General features: G+C 38.9%; 1 protein-coding gene across 1 annotated transcript; it reads left to right on the forward strand.

Moving 5' to 3' along the window:
- The first annotated feature begins 2,565 nt into the window (after window positions 1–2,565).
- Window positions 2,566–24,855, forward strand: ldb2b (LIM domain binding 2b). Its single transcript, XM_036583472.1, has 9 exons — window positions 2,566–2,700; window positions 4,402–4,504; window positions 9,461–9,633; window positions 14,770–14,892; window positions 16,610–16,693; window positions 19,011–19,134; window positions 20,578–20,631; window positions 21,118–21,242; window positions 23,928–24,855. Exons 1-9 carry the CDS (start codon window positions 2,566–2,568, stop codon window positions 24,162–24,164), a joined length of 1,158 nt encoding a protein of 385 aa, XP_036439365.1. The 3' UTR covers window positions 24,165–24,855.
- Window positions 24,856–25,367: the final 512 nt, after the last annotated feature.

Below are 25,367 nucleotides of genomic sequence, written 5' to 3' on the forward strand. Positions count from 1 at the left end.
AGGCAAAGAATAGGAATGTCCCTAAATGTCACCTAACCTCAACCACACCGAGCATGCTTCTCACTTACTGAAGACAAAACTGACGGAAAGATGCAAAAACGGAGGCTGCAGTAAAGGCCTGGCAAAACATCTCAAGGGAGGAAACTCAGCATTTGGTGATGTCCATGGGTTCCAGACCTCAGGCAGTCATTGGCTAAGTTTACATGCAAAGATTTTTGCCAATCCGATTGAATACAATCTGATTACAGATTCAGACTGAGGTGTTTATATGCTCACTCTATTCAACAATCTGATAAAAACCTTCGTTTATATGCTCACTACAAGTAATCCGATGCAAAATGACGCGCATGCGTGGAGTAGCGCTTAGAGTAAACGTTACCATGACAGCGAACATCACGTGAGGTCCAGTCCGCGTGAGATGAGTTTCCAGTTGGCGCGCTTGTGTTTTAATTGCTTGAAAATGATGTCAGACTCAGGAAAACGTGCTTCACATGAAGTTATTAAAGAAGGCCGAGAGGAAGACGTCGTGTTCTGAGACACATAAGCTGGAAGTCCGTCCTACCGCCGTCTTTTAAATCTTAAACTTCGTCTCCTCTGCAGACCAGTTTCTGCTCCGCCATGTTGAATGGTACAAACTTTCGCCATGACGCGACGCACATGCGCAGAACATACTTACACGTTCTGGTTGGAATGTAATCGGATTCAGGCGTTTACATGGCTATTATTCTTCTACTTAACAGATTATTTAGAGGTTTACCCACCTCGTTCAATCGGATAGAAATTGTATTCCGAATGGCCTCAATCGGACTAGACTATTCCGATTGAGGTGTTTACATGGACCTGTTCTATTCCGATTGAGCTATTAGTCGGATTATTAACGGATTATCAGGCTGCAGGTAAACGTGGCTAATATTGCATTAACCATTTAGGAATTACATTTTACATAGTGCCACCATTTTCACAGCCTCAAAAGTAATTGGACAAACTAAAATAGTTATAAATACAAGAATTATTGTCAATACTTGGATGCAAATCCTTTGCAGTCAATAGCCACGTTTACATGCAGCCTGATAATCCGTTTATAATCCGACTAATAGCTCAATCGGAATAGAATACGTCCATGTAAACACCTCAATCGGAATAGTCTAGTCCGATTGAGGCCATTCGGAATACAATTTCTATCCGATTGAACGAGGTGGGTAAACCTCTAAATAATCTGTTAAGTAGAAGAATAATAGCCATGTAAACGCCTGAATCCGATTACATTCCAACCAGAACGTGTAAGTATGTTCTGCGCATGTGCGTCGCGTCATGGCGAAAGTTTGTACCATTCAACATGGCGGAGCAGAAACTGGTCTGCAGAGGAGACGAAGTTTAAGATTTAAAAGACGGCGGTAGGACGGACTTCCAGCTTATGTGTCTCAGAACACGACGTCTTCCTCTCGGCCTTCTTTAATAACTTCATGTGAAGCACGTTTTCCTGAGTCTGACATCATTTTCAAGCAATTAAAACACAAGCGCGCCAACTGGAAACTCATCTCACGCGGACTGGACCTCACGTGATGTTCGCTGTCATGGTAACGTTTACTCTAAGCGCTACTCCACGCATGCGCGTCATTTTGCATCGGATTACTTGTAGTGAGCATATAAACGAAGGTTTTTATCAGATTGTTGAATAGAGTGAGCATATAAACACCTCAGTCTGAATCTGTAATCAGATTGTATTCAATCGGATTGGCAAAAATCTTTGCATGTAAACATAGCCATTGTTGTTAAATTCTTGAATTAAAGCTGAAAGTCTACACTTCATTTCAAATCCATTGTGGTGGAGCCCAAATACCTATGGACCTAACTGTAACACCTCTTTTTCAGCCTATTATCATCCCTCAGATGTTCAGCTCTTCCTCCATACAGGCCCCTCCTTTTCCACCGTAGCCCCTCCCCCTCTGCATATATCTAAGCTACTCCTCTTCCAGGCACCGCCCCTCTACTACAGCACCTCCCTTTCATCTCATCTCCTCTACCCTAGCTCCTCCCCTCCACCTAGACTCCTCCTCTCCATCTTCTCCCAGAGCACCTCCCCTCAGCTCCTCCTCTAAATCTTTTCCCTGAGCTCCACCCCTAGATCCTCCCAATCGGCTCCTCCCCCTCCCCTTAACTCCTATCCTAGATCTTCTCCCTTAGCTCCACCCTCTCCACTCAGCTCCTCATCTAGGTCTCCTATCAGCCCCCCCCCCTCCCCCCCCCCTACTTTACCTCCTTCCACATTTCTTCTCCCCCTCCGCCCCAGGTTCCGCCTCTTTCCCGTGAAGCCCCTCCCTCACTCTCTCCCTCTCTCTCTCCGTCAGAACGCGCGAGCGAGCGCACTAGAGGTGCCACTCGCTTTGCACCGTGTCCGCGCGCGCGCGCCTGCCTATCTCTCCCTGGGTCTCTCTCTCTCGCTCTCTCTCACTCACTCCTTCTGTCTCTCTCTCTCTCCCTCCGTGCGTGCGTCTGTTTACGAGAGTGCCGCGCTCCACGTGCGTTGTACAGCGCGGGGCTCGCGCAGCAGCAGCAGCAGCAGCGATGAGCGGCGCGCCGCCGCGAGACCCCTTCTACGCCTCTCCGTTCGGCCCATTCTACCGGAGGCACGCGCCGTGCGCCACACAGCCGGACTACCGCGTGCACGAGCTCAACAAACGCCTACAGTCCCGCACCGAGGTGAGTTTACTGACGTATTTATTAACGTGAGCCAAAGAAAAAAAACTTTGACTGCGTGTCGATGCATAAAATCCACACGCATGAGGCTCAAACGGGCTCCTGTAGTCGTGAATGTGTTACGTTATTCCACACGTTCTGTCGCAGGAAATCAGAGATGCTAAGTTCAGTTAGAAGTGCGCCTACGTCACAATCAGAGCAATTAAAGTAAACTTTGATCTTTTGGCTCCGCTTCTTTCTGATTTGTTGGTTTAATTCGGCGCCGATTTGAATGTAAACTCATTGGGTTTAACCGCTAATGCCTGGTCCGTTAGTGAAGGCTCAGCGGACTGGAGTTCCACAGAAAGAGAGAGAGAGAGAGAGAGAGAGACTCACATAACAATACGATCACGACTCAAATGCGTTCACACTGTCCTTTCGAATCGCTTTCAGCGCTCTGTTTGCTAAACTGATCAGGTTAAAGACTATTGGATTGCTAATGAGTGGGATCGAATTAGCCCCATTTGAACACAAAGCAGTGGACTCTGCACAGAGGTGCTGCATTGGTTTGGAGGAATTCAGACTGGGATGGTTGTGTGATTGAAAGTGTTGCTAAATGTAAACCGCTATAAGGTTTACAGACTTGGTAAAAAAAAGGGTCTGTATGCCATTAGCTAATCAGCTGTGGAGGAAATGGGAGGAAGAATTGTCAGGAAAAAGTCTGTCTGGGGGATGTCAGTTTTTTTTAGACATGTGAGAGAGTGAGTTTCAGTGGGGGGTATAGATGTGTGGTTATGTGAGCTCACTGACTGTGTAAGGGGATGTACGTATGTGGGGTTTATAGATGTGTGTGGGGGGTGTAGGTGCGGGGGTGTGCACACATATGTATGTGTGGTACAGGTGTGTGTGTGTGGATGTAGGGTATATAGGTGGGGTTGCTCGTGCTTACTTGTGATGTGCAGAAGTCAGAGACCGCCCATTAATTTACAGTCAAAATAACCATTAAGTGAAACTTACCTACATGCTATTGTTACATCTGCCATTCTTTTCAGTTCTTCGAAGAAATCTGTACTGATATTTTTCACACCTCCAAAGCTCAGTCTTAGAGGTTGGTTAGATTTTCTGCTTTTTGCGATTCGAATGACCCACGTTCAGTGATGTTGAGGTCTGGACTCTGAGGTGGTCAGTGCATTGTTCTGAGACCACCTGCAGCTTCTTTGTTTAATTTGCAGCTGTGTCTGTTTCCTTTTCCTGGTATTAGCTTCTTGACAGATACACATCCTTTCAGACTCATAGTGCTGAGTTGTCTTCTCACAGTGGAGAGATGGACAGAAACACCTGTGGATGTTTTTAGATCTGAAGCCGCTTCATTTTCTCTTCTCTCTCAATGATCTTGCACAGTTGTTAATCTTTCTGTTCTGTTTCTGTTTATCATTTTTGAACGCCAGTTTTGGAAACTCCCGTTTTTCACTTAATTTGACTTTCCTCTTCATTACACAAGTGGAATATAGTACTTATAAATTCCTGAAAGTGAACAGCTTGAACAGAAGGGCTGTTTTGAATGGAAATTGGAGGGTGGTCTCTGACTTTTGCACAGTACTGTACAGAGGTGTGTGTGGTGAATGTGGGGTCTGTGAGGATTAAGCATGCTCTATTATTTGCTGATTGGTTAGGAAGCATGAGCGTGTGATGTGCTGGGTAACAGTGTGTGTGTTTATCCTGCAGGACTGTGATATTCTGTGGTGGGATGCGTTCTGCACTGAGTTTTTCGAGGAGGATGCAACGCTAACACTCTCATTCTGTCTGGAGGAGGGACCAAAGACATATAGTGAGTATTGTGGGGGGCAGTGTTGCAAACTTTATTCACCACATACTTCAACAACACCAGATCACATTTAACACATATATATATAATCACATTTATGTGCTGTATGTTGCACCTTATTAGTAATTAAATGGTCAAGATGTGCACAAAGTAATTCAGAGAGGTTTGACTGAGACCTACTGAGTCTTAATTGTTCACAGTAGGGCTGGGCAATCTAATAATTATTATTACTACAATGATAAATTATGTCACAAAATGCTTTTCTGAGCACATAATGGATATCATCAGTATTTAAAAACACTTCCCAATTGTATGTTTGATTACAAAGAAAGCATAATTGATCCTGTTTAGGGCTCATTCTACAGAAACGTCCACTTTTTTTATTTATCCATAGGAGTCACTGGTGTTACTGATCATCATTGGTGTTACATGTAAGGAAGGTAACACCAGAGACAGTAACACCAGTGACATTTTTAATGAAAAATGCATTTTACAAAATGGCTGCTGCAGAGCATCAAACCGCATGTTGTCAATCATGGAATATCCACTAAAATATGTAATTTAATCCATTTGTGTTCTATTTTTTTTTACAATTACCTAAGAATAAAGTAGGTCATACTAGTGACTTCAACTAAAAGCTTCATATGAAATCATGAGCTAAATGCAAAAACATCTGGTAACTGAAAAGACACAGTGGACTTACCATGTGCTTTTCTTGATAGATCTTCAAAAATAGGTAAAAGGAAGTAAAGTGATGTCATCAGTGTGATTTTTATTTCAAAATAAGAGATTTTTTGTTATGCAGTAACACCAGTGACATGATTCCTGGGGACCACAACTTTCATTATATATTTTATAATATTTACGTGGCATTTGTTTTCCAGATTTCTAGAATTCTAGATAATTGATTTTATTTTAAAATATAAATAAATTGTAACCCTAACATGTTTTTTATGTGTAATATATCTGTAAATGCTAGGGGCACAAAAATGGATGTTTCCATAGAATGACCCTTGTTGTGTTTAGTGCAGCTCAGTATGAACATTGTTGAATACAAATAAGTAGATTAATTCATGAAAACGTCTTGACGTATTGTGATACTACATTTTTGCCATATCGCCCACCTCTAGGTCACAGTGGTGGTGATAGGAACCGGACGCTTGAAGCGTCCCTAAAAGCTACCTCACAGAAACTTATTTCAGGAATTGGCTATGAATACGTTGCCAAATGCCTGAGACGTTCTTTTACAATAGTTTTAGATAAGCTTTTGGCCTAAAGTGTGTTTGTCAAAATACATCCATGGTGGAGAGGTACATGCAAGGCATTGTAAGGCAAAATGATTTTTCAGCTTTGCCAATTTTTTATTATTATCAACATTACACATAAAGACTCTGTGATGTTGTTTTGGAAGTGAATAAAAGGGAAATTTACAGTGTAGATATTGTGGCTCCTGGTTCCTGTCAGTAAGAGTTTGAGAGTTTAATGATTTCGCTTTTCATGCTCCACTCACAAATGCATACTTTCTTAGCTACTGTTGCGAGGTTGGACAAGCTTTCAGAACAGTGGTATAAATATGTAATCGTCAGGGAATCCGATTTTGGCAATAATTTGCTCAACACGTTTACAAGCACTTAAGTAATCTAATAATGGCACAACATGCATCCCTCAATAATCAGAAAGCTTGCATGTGCACCTCTACCGTTGCTTAGCAACTCACCAATAAACTCAGTAAAGAAGCTCAGCGCATGGCGTAAAATTCAAGCTTCTTGCCACAGTTTTCTTTTTTAACATGCAATCTCTTTACTGGTAAATATTTATTTGGGAAAATATGTGGCTCCAAATTGCACAGAGTGCTGTCAGTTGTCGCCATTTTAGGGGTATAGCGTTGAAATAGGTGTTTGATGTTTAGCTCTACTCTGTCCGGCTCTGTTTCTGCATGTGCACAGATATAGAGGAATGAAAGAAATCAGATTAATGGTATATGTGTACTGAGAAACCCAATTTCTGAGCTAAAATTCATTCTTTATTGGATTTCTTGAAATCTGATAACGACTTCGGTGTGATCAGAGTAATTGCAATATGCTGTTAACATGACCACTTGAATCAAGTAACTGCCGTACTGTTAGTGTGCATGCAAGCACATTCACTGATAAAAGCCCATTTAACCTAATTAACCTCTTTCGATTCCAATAATGTTTTTAGTAATGTTGATACAGTATACAGTGTGTTTCGATAGAAATGTCAATGATTTACAAGCCAGAAAAACTAGAGGTTCATCATCCTAGGTGAGCAAGCAAAGGCAGTTGTAGACAGTTTTTTAATATTAAGAAAGCCGCACTTGTGTTTTCACAGCAGAGGGTTCTCACGCCTCCCCTTTCACTCCTCATTGCTCGTTAGCAGCTCAACACACAATCACATTTCACACACAGAGTCCTTGTTCTTCTGATAACAGTTACGAGGAAAAACACTTTTATTACTTTAATTTAAAACATCTGAGGCGATTTCCATTTCACCAGTGGAACGGCCACTAGGGGGCCTGCAGAAAGAGGTTCATTCAGGTTAAGCTGGACTGTGTTGTAGCTAATTGAAACCTGGCAGGTTGGAAATGACAGTGAAGTTGCCACTGTGCTCATATTAGCTCAGTTACACAACAAAAAGTCTGTCTTGTCGCTCGCATGCATCATAAATAATTTGAACATAATCTCCATCTGTATATTTTGACAAATCTGAGCTGCACTACAGTCTCTTGTTTGGTTGAATGGAATTTAACCACCATCCCATCATTCTGTAAAGTCTGTAGCAACCTGGCAACAGTTGCTATGAAAGAATGCGTTAGTGGGTGGAGCATGGATGGGCCAATTAATTATTAATCACTTAAAAGATGTGGAGCGCTCTCTCTTTCTCTCTCTCTCTCTCTCTCTCTCTCTCTCTCTCTCTGTCTGTCTCTAACTGTTTCTTTCTCTTCATCAGTTTATTTTAAAGTAGCTTCTCTGGGCTGGCATGGCGATCTTGATCTCCTCCCCTTCAGCCTTCCTTTCCCTCTCTTTCTCTGTCTCCCTCTAATGTGTTTTAAATGTGAAGTGTGGTTTGGTCAGTGCTGTGGTCAGACTCTTAGTCCACACTCCTTTGTGCTGTTGGTTTAAAATCCGCTATGTTGCGAATGACAGAGATGTTTACCAACACTGTCATCATCACCCCTTCATCGTAATGCCATTCACAAATCCAGAGAGACAGAGCGAAAGGCAAAGGGAGAGTGAACAAGAGAGAGAAAGAGAAAGAGACAGAGAGATGGAGAGAGAGAAATGCAAGGTAGAGATATACTGAGCTCGGGGGGAGATAGAGATAGAGCAAGAGACAGAACGTGGTAGGCAGAGAGAAGGGGGGGGTAGAGAGAAAGATAGATAGAGATGAAAAAAAGACAGAGATGTACCTAGAGTGAGAGATGAAGAGAAGGAAAGAGAGAGAGACAGAAAGACAGTTAGAATGAGAGAGCAAAAAAGGCCTGAGAGGGAAAGACTGCTAGAGTGAGAGAAGAAAGAAAGAAAAAGAATGGGTGTGGAAAAGAAAGAAAAGAGCGAGAAGAAGCTTGAGATAAAGAAGGAGTATAAGAAAGAGAGAGAGATTAAGAGCATAAAAGAGAAACAGACTGAGAGAATGAGAGAGAGAAACAGGGAAAGAGACGGATAGAGAGAGTGATAGAGAGAGAAATGGAAAAAAGAGAAACAGGGAGAGAGACATATAGAGAAATAGAGAGAGGGAAACGGGAAGATAAACATGTAGAGAAACAGAGAGCGAAACAGGGAGAGACACAGATGGAGAGAGATAGAGAGAGAGAGAGAGAAACAGATAGAGAGAGATAAACAGGGAGAGAGGGAGAGAGAGAGAGAGAGAGAGAGATGGGGGCTTGATTTTGCTCCGTTCTCATTCTGAATGTATGGGGCGAGATTTGATTGACAGCTACGGGGTGTTTAAATAAACATGCCGCTTCAGACTTCACACACATCTACTGCCATGATTGACAACTGCAGAACACTAACAGTAGTGAATGTGTGTGTGTGTGTGTGTGTGTGTGTGTGTGTGTATGTGTGTGTTTGTGTGTGTGTGTGTATGCAGTCTATTGGACTTAATGCCTCTGGCTCTATTCACCAGGCTGTTTGTTTCTAATTCTAAAGGGACCACCAGTGTGACTGAACTTCCTGCCCCACTCATTCTATATGGACAAATAAACAAGGGTTCTTTTGTTTGTTTTTGCTTTTTTTTGCTAATTATTTATTTATTTTGTATTTACTTAAGGGTGAGCAATGTGTCAAATATGTAACATTGCAATACTTTTCACAGTACACAATAGCGATCGACATATGTACACTTGTATGTATGCAAAAGTTTGGGCACTCCCAGGCGAACGACACGCTTTGTTGTTTTTTAAGTTAACACCCGCTACAGAGAACACAATTAAATATGCCATTTTTCTGCAAATTTTAATTGTATTTATTTGCTGAATTTAACATACTGAAAAAATAAATAATAAACTTTAAAATGTGCTATAACAAAAAATGTTTTATTTATTTCCTGTACATTAAATTCAGCAAATAAATAAAAATTGCACACTAAAATTTTCAGAAAAATGCCACATTTACTTTTCTCACTGTAGAGGATGTTAACTTATTTTTCACTAAAAAAAAACAAAAAACAATAGAGCATGTCATTTGACCGGGGTGCTTAAACTTTCACAAACGACTGTATGTAGTTTTCTGAGGTTCGACCAAGTGTACCTACAAATCGTCAGGACCACATTTAAAAAAGAGAACAAAAATGAAAGCAGTGATTTTTTAAAAATTTGCTGAATTTTTTTAAGCCGTGCACTGGGGGGCGGAGCTTATTCTATTGTCTTCTATTATGGGTATTGTAGCAAATATCATGCCTAATCCACAACCATTTCTCTCTCTCTTCCTGTCCCAGCAATCGGACGGGCGCTCATCCCCCGTTTCTTCAGCACGCTGTTTGAAGGAGGAGTGTACGAGCTGTTTTTCGAGTTGAAACACACAAAAGAGTCGTTTAACAACTCCACCATCACTGTAGACTGCCACCAGTGCACCATGATAACGCAGCATGGCAAGCCTACATTCGCAAAGGTACACACATGTACACTCACACAGGTTCGCTTCTATACACTGTCATGTATTTATGGGTCATAGTTATGTCCCCATGTGTATTATGGATATAAAGTACCAATGTGTAATAATAATATGTCCCATATTGTTGCTGCCCAAAGAAAAAACATGTATCTCCATTTTTTTCACTTTGTTACTTTTCTACATCATTCGAGCTTGGCAGATTGTGTGAAGATTTTGTGATGAATGGACCAACAGAAATGCTCTAAAATAGCTTGGAATAAAACCTTTTTACATCTACTTGCATTAAAAGTAAAGAACATTTTGTGCTCTGCTGTGAAGTTACTATTTTGGAGATATTTGTTTTTCCTTCAACAGTATGTATTATATATATGAAGTGCCTATGTGTAATATAGTCTCACTACCTGCTCTAAAATGCGGGAGTGTGGCTAAAATAAGGCTCCGCCTTTAGATTAAAACTCTTTGTGTTTCAGAAGTGACTTGAAAACGTGGAATGGTACTTTTTGAAAGTTGTTTTATTTCAAAATTAAATTCATGATAAATAGAAATCTTTTAACTCCACTGTAAAAGAAATCAAAAAGGTCTTTTATAGAAATTCCTGCATTTTAGAAATGCAGGAATTACTTTCACAAGTTGAAATTTAGCAGTTAGGGTTTGGGACAGACACCTCCCAATAGAAAATACCCTATAAATAGATGATTATTTTGTATATCATCGCTGTCCAAAGAAAAACACCTTTCTTCATTTTTGAATTTCTACTTTTCATTTGAGTATGGCAGCTGTCGTTTACATTGAATGGAAGTTTTATGAAGCCTGGATCAATGGAAATGCCCCAGAAATGCTTGCAATAAAATCTTTTTACATTAACTTACATTGAAAGTAAAGAGTGTTTTTGCCTTCTCCTATAAAGTCTCTGTTTTGGAGATACTTGTTTTTTTTGGACAATATATTTGGCTTATTACTTTTACTTTCAAGTGATGTCAAGGGTTTAAATAGATCCATCAAAGATCTGAAATCTAAATACTAGGAAAACTAGAAAACTAATTGTTGTTTTTACTGTGACTACAGTTTGAACTTAGTATATATATGTAAAATTATATACTAATAGTGTATATACTAATTCTTACTATATAATTGGAATGTGGAATTGGAGTTATATGTGATTTTCTAGGCCTAACTAACCCTAAATAAAACCCTAACCTTTACAAGCACTTTAAGCACTTTACAAAGTGGGGACCGTGTTTTTGGTCCTCATTAATGAGGAAATGAGGATGTTTTATAGGTTTTTGTCCTGAAAATATACTGAAACATTTTTTGTCCTGACAGTGCAGGAAAACAAACACACATACACACACGCCAACTATCAACAGTGTGTAACTCGGCGGAGCTTTTGTTTGCCACGTTTCTATGTATACACACCCGCTCACATTTTCGCATATCTTCTCTCGTTCGTTTTCTCTTTCTCTCTCAGCACACTGATATATTCACATATTCTCCTGCTCTCTCGCAAGCCCTCACTCTCTCTCATCCTCACACACACACACACACACACACACACACACACACACACACACACACACACACACACACTGCACTGTGCGTTTTTAGCTCCCTCATTGTGAGCAGGAATGTGTTCCTCCTCATTGTGAATTCAGGGCTGAGCTGCACAAAACAAAAAAGGAAAATATAGCCCCCCTTCTCTCTCCTGCTACCCACCTCTCCCTCTCCTGCTAGTTCTCTCTCACTCTCTCTCTCGCTCTCTCCTCTCTCTGTCTCTCTTTTCCTCACACACACATACACACACAAACCCTTCAGTCTCTCTTCTTTCCTCTTTATCCCTTATAAAAATGAGAACAGCTGGTAGGTTAAAGTATAAAATCATGTTAACACGTGTTACTGTAAAACGCTTGGGTGGTTTTGTAAATTGCAGAGCACTAGATCACTATTATTATTGTTATGTGCCGTATGTATCTAATGTATACATGTAATTCATTCACTGTAAACAGTGTCATGTATAGTCAAAAAAATACTTCAACCATACTTACTAACGTTGCTAACGATGGATAAGAGCTAATGGCAGTAATGAACGACTACCACTACTACTATCGAAGAACTTGTGGTGAAATCTTTTAATCTTTCAGTATTATGCTACAAATCCAGTCACCTTGACTTAGCCTACTACTACTAGAAAATTCAGTGACCTGGATACTGAAAACCCTCACAGTCAGTTAGAATTACACAAAATAGGCTCAAAGGAGCTCCTCATTCAAACTGATGTTGCTAATGATTAGTGAGAGCTAATAGTATTACAAGTGAAGGACTCCTGATGTAATTCCAGATTTTTCAATGTTTCAAGTCCAGTCACCTTGCCTTTCTACTAATAGAATATTCCATGAGCTAAATAACTGAAGACTTTTACTGACATATTAGCAGTCAGCTAGCATAGCAAATGAGTTCATCTGCTGGAATGAGTGTTCATTCATTTTTATTTTTCGCCTGAAATATTTCTGTAAAAGCTTATCTTTGGAGGCTTGATTACCTAGTGGATGTATTTGTTTTAATATAGTTACTAAATTACAGTAATTATACTTTTAATTAGTTTAATTGTTTCTAATTAAGTTTTTAGCTCTTTCATTTTTATAGCCGATACACAGTGAACATGCTACCAAAGGAAGTGAACATCCTACCACATTTCACAACATCCTACCAGAGGAAGCTAGTAGCAGGCTAACTATTTACTACTAGTTATTAAACTTGTATTTTTGCTTATATGGTTAATTATGAGTGCATGTTAGCTATAGCTAGTTAGCTATTTAAGCTAAAGTTTAAAGTAAGCTAATTAGCAGCAATCAACCTAGTGATTCCTCACAGATTGAACCTTCTTTCTGTAACTTACAGTCATTGTTCGACCCAGTTATTCGTGTTTTACCTGAGTAATTCTATTTATTAATAGTTTTGCTTATATTTAAGTCTTATGAGACCTAACAGTAAGTTGTGAGATTTGGTGAGAGTTCAAGCTGAGTGGCTTAAAATAAGGTACAGCGAACCTTTGAGAAAGCTCCTCAGTACAGTATGAAGAAAGACTTCCAATGATTGAGAACTAAAATGAGTAGATTGGAAAAGCCTCAATGAAAAGTGTTGATATAATCTAAATAACAATGGCAGAACTGAATGTATAGTTCTCAAATATGACTGTATACCAATGCTAATGTCTCCATCACTCTCCGGAACAGAGCCGTATCCAACTTTGCTCTTTAGCGAATTGACATTTGTGAATTAGATATTGATTTCCAAAAACTTATACTCGAGCTAACTATTACAAATACTATTTCTGTGTATATATATATATATATATATATATATATATATGTGTGTGTGTGTGTGTGTGTGTGTGTGTGTGGAGGCATTGATTAGAGCGTGTCTGCTGGGATTACATCTCTCCTGTTGCCATGCCAACCTCGCAGTTACCCTCCGTTCCTCCGGCAGCAGAATGTTGGGGTTCAGAGTTCCAAACAGCGAATTCTCCTCTGAAATTGCCAGTTTAATGAGTAAATCATTTCACTTGGAAAAAAGCACAATTTCTGCAAATGAAAAAACAGAAGATGATTCAAAGTAGTGCTCACTGAGATCATTTTTTTTTGGATGCAGCTTAAGCCTAGCTTCAAACTGCATTTCACTTAGTGCATGCTCAAGTATGCTCAGTGGGAATTTTCAATACATTGAAAATCCTTTTTAACAGTCCACAGGGCATAAATAGTCCCAATTCAAGTAAACTGCTGCTACTAAACTGGAGGAAATATTGCCAAGATTTACTTTGTACATTAAATAAACAGTGGACTTCAATATGTCAATTAACAGTATGTTTCTTCTTTGAATGTGATTTGCATAGTGGGCCAGTTTTTACAACTGATTTGCATGGTTCATAATAATTCTAAATTAGGAACTCTTCATAACTGACATGATGTAAGGAAGGAAGAAGAAAACCAGAAGGAAATAAGTGAAAGGAACAGGAATTTTCAAAGCAATTTTCTAAAACATTTAGAGAAAATGAGACTACTAACAACCATGCAAGACCTGCTAGACCAGCAAAACTGTTGCAATCAGATAAACAGTGCTTTTATCTTTGAGAGAGAAGAGAAAATGAAGATCCACTCTTGCTTCAGATCTGGGAAAATCCACAGATGTTTCTGTCCATCCTTTCACTGTGAGAAGACAAAGAAGATGCTGATACACTCAACACAATCATCTGGCCACCCCAGAGCCTGGACCTGAACGTCACTAACATATTATAGCCCCCTGCCCTCTACCACCTTAATCATTGGTCAGTTTGTGAGCACAGCACCACTCTTGACCAGATAATATTCAGGTGGTGGACTGAAATGGATGTGGTATTCAACTTGGCTGAGAACAGTCAACCAGCCAAAAACATGCAGTCAAAAGCAGCCGGTCAGTTTCTGACCACTGATGAAGGGCCACAGAATGTCTAACACAAATTGTGCATCAAAAGATGGGCTACAGGCTCAAGATAGGTGTTTCTGATAAAGAGGCCAGTGAGTGAATATCAGTGGAGCACACTTGGCTTTTCAGTGTTTAACCGCTTAAAGGGTCCAAATAACAGAAACATGGCAGTTTGTCCAGTATGTATCATGTAAACAGTGTACATTTTTAAAATGTTCCCTTCACTCCCAAGTCACTACAGTTCTTATAAGGGAACAAAGCTGCAGAAATGACATTGAATTCATCATAGCTGTGATGTCACACTTATTGGATTGGAGCATTGTGGTGTTGGAAAGCAGTTTTCTAAAGGATTCACATGCCTGAAAGGAGTGGCTGAACATTTTTCTCTGTCATCCCTGAGGATTTCAGTCTGAACTTAACAGTTCGATCCACATTTCAGCCCAGGCTGTTTTTTGAACAATGACAATGCGGAGCAGCCAATCAGAAGAGAATCCATTTACATATATACAGTGACCAAAACAGCCTGTTGAATTCTAAGGGATAAAAAAAGGTTGGAATTACTACTGTTTTTGGTACTTAATAAGAAAATGAGCCATTTAACAGCACATATATGCATATCAATACTTAATTTAAGCTCTTTTTTGCGCATCACATACTCATTCTGTGCTCGTTCCACAGGTGTGTACGGAAGGCCGTCTGATTTTGGTGTTCACGTTCGATGACCTCATGAGAATCAAAACGTGGCACTTCACTATCTCGCACTACAGTGAGCTCATTCCTCGCAGTGTGTTGGCTGTTCACGTAAGTAAAATACTGTTAACATAATTCAAACACTGTTCACATGAGTCGTTCACGAGTCAGGCTTGGTTTATGTAATTAAATATTGTGCGTTAAAGTCCGCTGCTGATCACAAGTCAAGAGGTGTTCATGAATAGCATAGTTCGAGAATAGTAGTTGGAGGTTCACAGGTCAAATATTGTTCATATGAGTCAAATATTGTTCATTAGTAAGATTTCACTACCAATATAGGTCTTGGGTAATATGTGGCTATTCATGAGTCAAATACCATTCAAATGAATCAAATATTGTTCATGAATAATATTTCACTAATAATATAGGTTGTGAGTATTTGGCTGGTCATGGGTCAAATGCTGTTCATATGAGTCTGATATTGTTGACGAATAGTATTTCATTAGTAGCATAACTTGTGAATTGTGTTTGTCTATAAGTCAAATGCTGTTCATAGGAGTCAAATATTGTTCATGAACAGTATTTCACGAACAACACTGTATATGATAGTAGGCTATACGGCTATTCCTGCGTTATATACTGTTCATATGAGTCAAATATTGTTCACAAATAGTATTTCATGAACAACAGGTTGTGAATGGCGTTTGCTATTCATCAGTAAAGCTGGGCAGTATGACAATATTTATCATCAATTGTGATAAATTACATCATAATATGCATTTCTGAGCTATATTGTGGAGATCGTCAGTACTTAATAAAACCAACTGCATTGCATCCAAGTGCGCTACAAATAATTAGATTCATAGTTTTGATAGTATTTTTAAAATATGCACTACTTTGTCTGTTCTAACTTATCAGATGTCAGAAAAAATAAATATTGTGATATGTTGTGAATCGTAAAACAACTTCCTGAAGTATCGTGATATTACATTTTGCCATATTGCCCACCTCTATTCACAGGTCACATATTGTATGTACAAGTCAAATATTGTTATGAATAATATTTCACTAACAGTATAGCTTGTAAATAGTATTTGGCTGTTCATGAGTGAAATAATGTTCAGGAATAGTTTTTCACAAACAGCACAGTACATGAATACTGTTTGGCTGTTCATGAGTCAGATACGGTTCATATGAGTCAAATGTTATTCATGAATAGTATTTCATGAGCAACATAGTTAGTTTAGTACTGTTCTCTTGAGAATGTATTGTGTGTGATAATGAACACTATAAATCTAATGATTTATACATTTTTGAGTGTTTGAACTGTCTGTGTGCATCAACAGATTGTGCAGAATTTTAAAGACAGGATCTATGCAACATAACAAGAACCAAAGTCTGCCAGAGGCTGCATCATTTTATCATTTCATACAGGATAGAAACAGTTTGCTCAAATACGGGACTGTAATTATTACAAGAATCATTTTTTGAAAATGAAGTCTCATTCTGACTGCTTTAGGTAATGTTTCTTTTGTTCTGTGGAACGCAGATTGTCATTAGTATTTTTGTGTTAGTTTACAAGCAGCCAGAATATTATATTGACGCTAATAACGTAGATTCGGATGCTTGCGCTACAACAAAATTGCTCTGCGTTATTTTTATCAATCAAGGTGAAACCTTTTAGTGCCGCTGTTGGAGTGTTGCTATGGCAACCTCTCCATTAATGAATTAGAGACGTATCGGGCCCGAGTACCGGGAGAATAACAGACGGAATAAATGGAGTTTGTGTGTGTGTGTGTGTGTGTGCATGTGTTTGTTTTCCTGCCAGGCACAAGACCCTGGAGCTCTGGAGCAACTGTCCAAAAACATCAGCAGAGTGGGACTAACCAAACTTACACTGAACTACCTCAGAGTAAGACACACATACACACACACTAGCATGCAGGTCCTCTCTCTTCCTCTCTCTCTCTCTCTCTCTCTCTCTCTCTGTCTTTATATATATATATATATATATATATATATATATATATATATATATATATATATATATGAGAATAATGAACAGAGCAGTAGATTATTCCATAATGACTGATAAAGCTGTATAATGTTAAGAATGAAGTTATACTGAAATAAACATCCTCACTGCCTTGAGTTTGAAATGTATTGATCCAATCTCAGTCAGATAACTTGCTATAAATAAAGAGTAACAGTTTATTTATTTTGTTATTTGCAACTTGTTGTTGAAATGTTGAAAAAACATGTTAAAATACCTTTTGGTGTCAAGCTTATAGTCTTTCGGTCTACACTGTACAAGTTAAAATTGAACAAATGACTAATTATTAATATGACAAGAGATTCCAATTTTTTGAAGGCTAGTGTATTTGTAATATTTGTCAGTAAATATTATGTAATATTTGTCTGTGTTTAAACCTAAACTTAACCCTAACCGTAACCCTAACCACTAACCATAACCTCAGTAACCAAAAAGAAGTGGTTACTCTTCATGTTTCACAATGAATCATTAAGCTTTTGTTTAAAATTACTTGACAATGTGAGGACCATTGTGTAGGTCCCCGTGTTGTAGGTTTTTCTCCAGTTTTCCTACAAGTGAGGACATTTTTGTCCTGAAGATATATAAAAACAAACACAAAACATACACATGCACAAGGTTGGGATGGTTACTTTAAAGATTCTGGTACAGATTACAAACATGTAAGACACAGACTTTTAATCTGTAACCAAATGCAAAAGATTACTATATTAAAGTTATATAATCATGGTACTTCCTATTACATTTAGATTACTTATATAATTGTAGAAGAAGAGAAACAAGTTGAAACTGCACTCTTGTTGCAAAATTATAGATTATTGGTGAGTTGATTGGCTGGGCTGTTAACCAAAGTCAAAAGGTCAGTGTGACGATGCTAGTCAGGGCAGCCGAGCGCGTTTGGCTGTCCAGTGGCATGGCATGAGTGGCTGTTCTAAAAGATGCGGTGGCACTTCACAGTTCTCGGAGGAAGCATGTGCTAGCCTTCGCTCTCCTAGCGTTGGTGGTATCATGTGATTGGGGGAGTCCTAACTAGTGGGTGGAATTAGGAACAACTAAATTGGGGAAAAAAAAAACTTACTGAGAACTTACTTATTCACTTGTGTTCTATCTCCAGTAATGATCATTTACACATATTAATGTTTTTTTTTCATCAATGGTCCAAAAACTACTGAAAAAAAGAAAACAAGCGTGAAAATGAAACCGACTTTACTGCCTGCAGGGCGGTTTTTGTGTTTCGTAATTCGTCTGTTTCATGTTATTCTTCTTAATCAGTATTAATATTCGCTCTCTTTGGCACATTAGCAAAAGTTTGAATAAAAAGCCAGTCACACTGTCAGGAAAAAGACACTGTGCAGGTACATTTTTCATCAATCATCAAGGTACAAACAACGTAAATATACCCTCAAAGGTACAACAATGGTTTTAAGGTCCAACTGTGTACCTTAAGTTTTTCCCAAGGAAAAGGTGCATATTTGTATCCTTTTATAACCTAATTCTTTAAAATAAAACAATAAAATAAAAGGCTGTAGACAAGACAGGGTGTTTAGAGTCACTACAGCTTAAAAAATATTTGCAATAAATTAGGTACAATTATGTTCCCTGGCTAAAGCTACTGCCGACGTACCTTTGAGGGTTCAACCCCTGTAACAGGAGGGATATCACTCCAGTGACAGTTTAGTCATGAGAAAAAAAAGAGTTTACTTCCAGATCAGAATCTGGCATTATGGAAAATCAGGTTAAATTCCTGATTAAAATATCTTTGGGAAAATGCTGCAGATCTTAGCTCTACCAATAAAAAAATAAAGCACTTACTATTCTAACTTTACTACTGTACATCTCTATATATTGGCCAAATAAAAGACTGTGCTGCTGTGTGAGGGGGATTCTTTAAAATTCTCTTTTGGTAGTGGTCCCCACCGCTGTTTTCCCAAAATGAAAAGCTCTTCAAATTTACACAATCCATGTGACATATCCATCATTCAGAATGACGAATTTTGGCAAAAGGCAACAATTATGTGTGTTTGTGGGTTTAATGTAATTCTGCTGGTAATCAGTCTGTTTTTTGTAATGAATCTGTAATTTGATTACTGGCTTTTTTTACTGTAACTGTGACGGCACATGCAAAACAGTTTTGCGTATTACATTGTGTGTGTGTGTGTGTGTGTGTGCACATGTGCAGCTGTGTATGATTCTTGAGCCAATGCAGGAGTTGATGTCGAGGCATAAAACGTACGGCCTGAGTCCACGAGACTGCCTGAAAACCTGCCTCTTTCACCAATGGCAAAGAATGACAACACCACCAGGTATCTCTCTCTCTCTCTCTCTCTCTCTCTCTCTCTCTCTCTCTCTCTCTCTCTCTTTCTCTACATGCACGTGTACCCATGCAAACACGTTTTTTGCTCTTTGTCGGAACCATTTTTCTTGCTTTCATTACCCCCCAGCCCTGTCTCAAGGGAATAATAACAAAAGAAGCACTGTTTTTTTGTCTCACTTTTTTCAGCCTTTGTTTCTTTCATTGTGTTCTTATTTTTAACGGGTAAATAATATCATTACATTTACAGCAGCTAGTTTCATTCATTGTAAACATATTTTAGATTCATGATTAACATTTCAAAGTCCGGAGTGCAGTTCGTCGGGGGTATTGTGAAATTCCGCAACAACAGTCAGACTAATTAATGAAGCTCGTGACCTTGGGTTTGTTATTTGTATGCTATTTCACTGTGTTTTAAACATAATAACCCCCTTTTGCTCAATGACAGGCCTGAAAAAGAAAACAAAAAACACTCCCCGATTCTCTGTCTCTCTCTCTTCCTTTGCATTTTAACTTGAATCTAACATTATTAGGAATGAAATCTCTGTCAACTGTTGACTGGTTTATGTTTGTAATCATTAATCATATATGACCCTATGTCCATTTTATATAATTATCATGCTTGTTTTATTTAAATTCTTATTTCTTTGTTGGGGTTGAATTCTTGAAAATGATCCTGTCAGGATTTTTTTCTCTGTTGTATTGAAGAAGATACATCTTTCCCATTGTTTAGGCCCTCAGGAGCTGTTCTAAAGGCCTAAGGTGTCAGATTATAATTAGAAAATAATTAGGAACTGATGGTGGAATCAACCAATCAATTTGATGAGAAAGAATATGACTTTAAGCCTTCTGGAAGGCTGACATGTCACTTACTGCGAGTTCGAGGGGTAGCCTGACCAATGCGTTGCTGTCAGATGTTAGAAATGGAAACCAGTGACAGCTCGATACTAGATCTAGAGCAGCCAAAAAATGTTCAAGTGATTTGCTGTTAGCTAAGCACTAACATACTACTAGAGTCCCATAGGGGTCCTACCAGAAATGAACATTATTGTTGAGGTTGTGTCTATCCTTAATTTTTTGACAGTTTTTTTTTGAGTTTTGAAAGTTCGAATTCGAACTGAACTAAACGTCTGGCTCTAAAAAGTCAAAAATAGTACACATCATCTATAGAGAACACATTTCTGCACTTCATTTTAATAAACATTTACTGTTTATTTGCTCAATTTAACATATTAGGGGATATAAGAAGACAAAAAAGTTGCAATTTTGCAAAGAAGTTGGTGTTTTTTAAACTTTTACTTGCAGAAAAATGTCATATTTAATGTTATTTCCTGTAGATTTTTTGTTATTTTCTTATTTTCACTTAGAATATCATAGGGTATTCTGGAATGGATGTTGCTGTTAACTGACTGAAAATATTTTCATATTATTTCAGTTGGACCCTCGCCCAACTTTAAGACAGAAATTTTTCAATCAAATTCCAAAAAATGTAAGTGTATCTCAGCCATCAATCCAGTAATCCATCCAGTCTTTCTTTCCATTCATCTACCCACCCATCCATCCATCCACCCATGCATCTGTCCATGCACCCACCCACACATCCATCCACCTGTCCGTCCATCCACCTAGACACCCACCCACCCCTCCATCCATGCGCCCACCCACCCATCAATCCATGTACCCACCTACTTATCCATGCTCTCAACCAGGCATCCATCCATCCACCCACCCATTCCGTCCATCCATCCATCACTCTACTCACTCATCCATCAATCCAATCCACCCATCCATTCATCCATCCATACACCCACCTATCCACCCATCCATTCATTCACCCACCCATTAACACATCCATCCACCCATCCTGCATATTTGTATGTTTCTATTCAGAGAGTGCACTGCTGAGTGCAGTTTATCTTTTTATATTCAGCTGGTGTTTGTATGCGTTACACTTTTTCTTTTTTCTGACTGACAGCAGAACCAGCCAAACCAACAGCAAAGAGAAGAAGGAGGCGGAACTCAGCCGGCAGCGCATCCAATAGCAGCGCAGGAAACAGTAAGAAGCGCAGCCCAGCCAACAGCTTCAGCCTGCCCACACAGGTAAATCTACACACACATACAAACTAGCGTATATTCTCTGCCTGTCAAAAGTTTGGGACACATTGCTCTTTAGAATGCTTTTAATACAAATAACAAACTTTTAATACAAAATTGGCTTTGTTGGTTTGCAATGACGTGTTAAAGACTAATCAGATGTACTTTTATATTTAAGACAATAACAAAAAAACCTTAAAAAAAAAACCTGTAAGTCCAACCAAAGAAAAATCCAAAAACGTTGGGACAGTAGGTGAAATGCTAATCCATACAGAAAGCAGTGATTAGTCAATTCTGTTCAACCTGTATTAAATTGATAACGGTACAAAAACCTGATATTTGATTTGATTACCTTTTATTGGTACTGCCATTCATTGTTTTTTTTTGTTTTTGAAAAGATATACTCATTCCAAATTTGATGCCTCCAACACATTCTAAAAGATTTGAGACAGGTGTATGTTGACCAGTGTATTACACATCCACACTGTGTGATTACACTGTCATGGTGTTGTAACACATGCAGATTGTGACTTGCAAATAAGCATGCGCATCTTTAAAAAAGACCTCATCTAGGAGACAAATGTGTATATGTCTTCCAGCATTAATGGTGCCTTCACAGATGTCCAAGGTACCCATGCCATGGGCACTGTAATACCCCCTTACCTTAACACACTCTGGCCTTCGAACTTTACGCTGGTAACAGTCCGGAGGGTACTTTTCTCCTTCGGCCCAGAAAATTTAACGCCTGTCATTTCCATCAATGATCTGAAATGATTATGAGTTTGAGGTCAGAGAACTCAGCGGCTTTTCTGGACATTGACACATGGCTTCTGATGTGCATAGTACAGTCTTAATTTGCATTGCGTTTGTGGATGCAGTCACACAAAATACTGTGTTTATCAAAGTATTGCCGAGTCCATGTGTTGATATCCATCACAGAGGCATGCCGATTTTTAATGCAGTGCTGTCTGAGGAATCGGAGGTTGCATGCATTTGTGGCTTCGGCCTTGCTCTTTAAGCACAGATATATCTGTGGATTCCCAAAATCTTTTAAAGTCCTTAAACTGTTGGATTATTCGCTGAGGCATTTGGTGGTGAACCTTGACCCATCCTTGTACATGGAGCACTAGGCCTTTCCTGGATGCTCCGTTTTTACCCAACAATAATTAAACGTTGCATGTTTAAGATATTTGTTGAACATCCGAACGTTCCCAGTCTGGAAATGTCCCTGTCCCAACTTTTTTGGAATGTGTTGCAGAAAGAATGCATTTATGTTTACAAAAAAAATCTCCTCCAGTTAAACACAGGCTATTCTTTAATCTGCAAAGTTATTGAAAGGACAAACTTTTGAAGGACAGACTTCACACTCAAGCATGTACACAGATACAAGTACACGTTTGCAGTTGTAGTTAGAATACTGCTCATAAGAACGTTAGTAAGATTGAACACTGTATGAATGAGTGTGTGTGTATGTGTATGTATGTGTGTGTGTGCATGAATGTGTGAAAAATAGATTAGAATTAGCTACAAGAGAGCAGCCCTGTTGTCCTTAAATGTTTTTCATATCAAGTTTTAAGTAGACTACTTGAAAGATATCAAGTTATTTATTGAACGATTTGAAAAGATTAATAATGTACACTCTTTAATTCATTATTTCTATTCACTGTTCAGTAAGGTTTGTTAAGATATGCTCCTAATTTGAACAAGAGATTTATATTGTTTAATTGATGATGTCATATTGAGTGCTTGCTAATGTGCTTTCATCTAACTGGTCTAATTGATATGTTTGTAATTGATAGCAATTAGTCGTAATTGATTTGATGATAATTAGTACTGTCCGTCTCTGGTCCCCAGCCCAAACGTGTCGCCGGGGAAACGAGGGGTGGCGGGTGGCTGGAGGCGGAGCTTAGGTAGGTGACTGACACGTGCAGATGGTTATCACACAGCATGTGCTGCCTTAACGAGCTTATTAGCAATGCAAATGAGCTTAATTAGCAGACATGTTGTAGCTATGCTTTGTCTGAATGAGCTAATTAAAGAGCAAAGAGATAGTGTCTGTAGACAAGAATGTATGTGTGTGTGTGTGTGTGTGTGTGAGTGTGTGTGTGTGTGTGTGTGTAAAATGTAAGTGTGAACATATTATTTGTTCATCCTTCAGATTACACTTTAAATGCACTTATACAGTTGTGTGGCATGTGCTTGCATTAGAGCTAATGCATATTATGAATAAATATATATATATATTATAGATTATATTTCAGTAATACATATGTAATATATATGTAATTACACTTAATATAAAGTTCACATTGATTCCCATTGGTAACAGATTTTGTATTTTTTCCTCTCCTTATTTTTTTTTTTCCTTCCTATCTTTCTTTCTCTCCTTCCTTCTTTGTCTTGCTGTCTCTCTCGATCTCCCTCTTTCTCTCCCTCCCCCTCACTCTCCCTCACTCTCTTTCTCCCTCCCTGTCTTTCTCCTCTCTCTCTCTCTTCCTCCTTCTCTTTCTACCTCTCTCCCTCCGTCTCTCCTCTCTCTCTCTCTCTCTCTCTCTCTCTCTCTTCTCTCTCCCTCCTTCCCCTTTCTCTGCCCCTGTTGCTTGCGCTCTGTTTCACTCCTTTCTCTTTCTGCCTCTCCTTCTCTATTCTCTCTCTCTCTCTTTCTCTCTCCCTCTCTCTCTCTGGCTGTAGGATGTAATGGTGGTCGGGGAGCCATCTCTGATGGGGGGGGAGTTGGGGGACGTGGACGAGCGCTTGATCACGAGGCTGGAGAACGAACAATATGACCCCACCAATGGTCTCCATGACGACGGTCTCCATGACTACACCAACTCACAGGCGCTCAGCAACAGCAGCCCCTGGAACGGCCAGCCCCCTGGCAACCAGGACAGCAAGCCTGATGCCATGGCAACGCAGCAGTTGGAGTAACGTGAGCTGACAGCGGGTCGCCATGGAAACGGAGCCACCGAGGGATGGGAGTGCTCATCTGGGGATGGAGAGAGGGAATTTGTGTATGTGCGTGCGTGTGTTTGCATATGCGTGCGTGAGAGAAGACGTGTGACGTATGACGTCATCCCATACGTAAAACTATCACATTGGCTTTAATAGTATTTTTTTTCAATCTCCATCTCCAGAGACAGAGACCAATGAAGAAAAAAATAAAAATGAATCCAATCACAGCACACATTTCCATTGCTTGTATCAGTAAAAGTTCAAACATAGAAAGCTCTATAAATACGCTGCGCTGTCGACTAATTTCATACGGGACTTTTTAAGCTCTCTGGACAATTCCGCTTTAATTCTGTTCTATAATCTTTGTTTTCAGAAGTTGATGAAATTGTCTTCTTTGTGGATATCGTATTGTTTTTTTTATTGGCACAACTGCAGATAACTTTACCCTTTATTACCTAATTGTTTAATGTGTAATGTAATATACCTGCAGGTATGTGTATTTACCATTACGTGTGTATTTTCTGTATGCTTTTATGCTTTTCAATTATTCGCATCAATAAACTGTGTTCGGTTAAGACAACAGGCCAATGCCTTAGTTACTCGGTCAGTTATTTAATATTATTTGATTCAATGCTGAGTTAAATAAAACATTTTCAATGAAGTCAAAGCTGTCTGGAAATGTATTTATTTTCCACACTTTAACTGTATCATATTAATATGATTTTGGCTGAGAATCATCACTGAAATAAGCGAAGGCGAGCTTATAGTATAATTTAAAAAGTCTAGTTAAACTGATTAGATAAAGGACAAATAGATAAAGGATTTAAACTAATAAACCAGGAGTACTTGTTATATGTTATATGAAATTAATTACTTTTGACAAAGACGAGTTACACTCAGTGCAGACACAAATGCAACGGGTGTTCCGAGTTTTTTTTAATATTTATGATATATTATATATATACTATATGTGTAAATTTTGTATATATATATATATATATATACATATATATACAAAAAATAGAAAAATGAAACATACTCGTGGGGCCCCCTGGTGGTTCGGGGCCCCGACTGCCTATACAGCTTATAAGTAGAAATAGCCCTCCTCTCTCTCTCTCTCTCTCTCTCTCTCTCTCCCCCTCTATCCAACTATAAAAATAGGTTTTACTCAAAAGTTTT

The sequence above is a fragment of the Colossoma macropomum genome, unplaced genomic scaffold, assembly GCF_904425465.1.
Source record: "Colossoma macropomum unplaced genomic scaffold, Colossoma_macropomum, whole genome shotgun sequence".
Taxonomy (NCBI): domain Eukaryota; kingdom Metazoa; phylum Chordata; class Actinopteri; order Characiformes; family Serrasalmidae; genus Colossoma; species Colossoma macropomum.

Bases quoted from the DNA above. Each gene is read 5' to 3' on its own strand.
- ldb2b (XM_036583472.1), top strand. From the start codon at position 2,566: ATGAGCGGCGCGCCGCCGCGAGACCCCTTCTACGCCTCTCCGTTCGGC. The intron at 9,634-14,769 runs GTACACACATGT...CTCGTTCCACAG, and splicing joins GCAAGCCTACATTCGCAAAG to GTGTGTACGGAAGGCCGTCT. The intron at 14,893-16,609 runs GTAAGTAAAATA...TTTTCCTGCCAG, and splicing joins GCAGTGTGTTGGCTGTTCAC to GCACAAGACCCTGGAGCTCT.